Raw genomic sequence first — 431 nt, 5'->3', positions numbered from 1 at the left:
AGCCCCGGGCCGGGCCCGGCCAGAAGCGCAGCGTCTGGGGGAAGCCAGAGAGTCGGTAATCGCTTCGGGGATATAAGGAGACAGACATAGGACCCCAAGCTCGCATCAGCACCCCTCGGCTGCCTCCCGGGGTGGGGGCGGGCCCCGCACACGGTAAGACCTCTTGCTTTCGCTCAGGCTCAAGAGTCAAGATACAGATATCGATATGTATATATATATTTAATTTCCTGTCATCCTTCCAAGTTATCAGGCCACCGATGATTTTTGTTCTCCCTTCTTGAAGAATAAATCTCTTTACCCATCGGCTCTCCCTACTCTCTCCCGCCGCTTAGAAATAAAACTTGGCTGTGTTAGGAGCTCGGAGCGAGAAGGCGCCCACCGAGAGCGTCCGAAGCGCGAGCCAGGCGCAGTTCGCGGGACCCGGGCCATGG

General features: G+C 57.1%; 1 protein-coding gene across 1 annotated transcript in view; it reads left to right on the top strand.

Moving 5' to 3' along the window:
• Positions 1–431, top strand: part of ADRA2A (adrenoceptor alpha 2A) — a 17,285-nt gene that overhangs the window by 7,322 nt on the left and 9,532 nt on the right. The window contains exon 4 of the mRNA XM_011967569.1: positions 284–409. Coding sequence (XP_011822959.1) covers positions 284–409 — 126 coding nt within the window. The remainder of the gene's footprint in view (positions 1–283; positions 410–431) is intronic.

The sequence above is a fragment of the Mandrillus leucophaeus genome, unplaced genomic scaffold (assembly GCF_000951045.1).
Source record: "Mandrillus leucophaeus isolate KB7577 unplaced genomic scaffold, Mleu.le_1.0 Scaffold80, whole genome shotgun sequence".
Classification (NCBI taxonomy): Eukaryota; Metazoa; Chordata; class Mammalia; order Primates; family Cercopithecidae; genus Mandrillus; species Mandrillus leucophaeus.
This window is presented reverse-complemented; position numbering and strand designations above follow the sequence as displayed.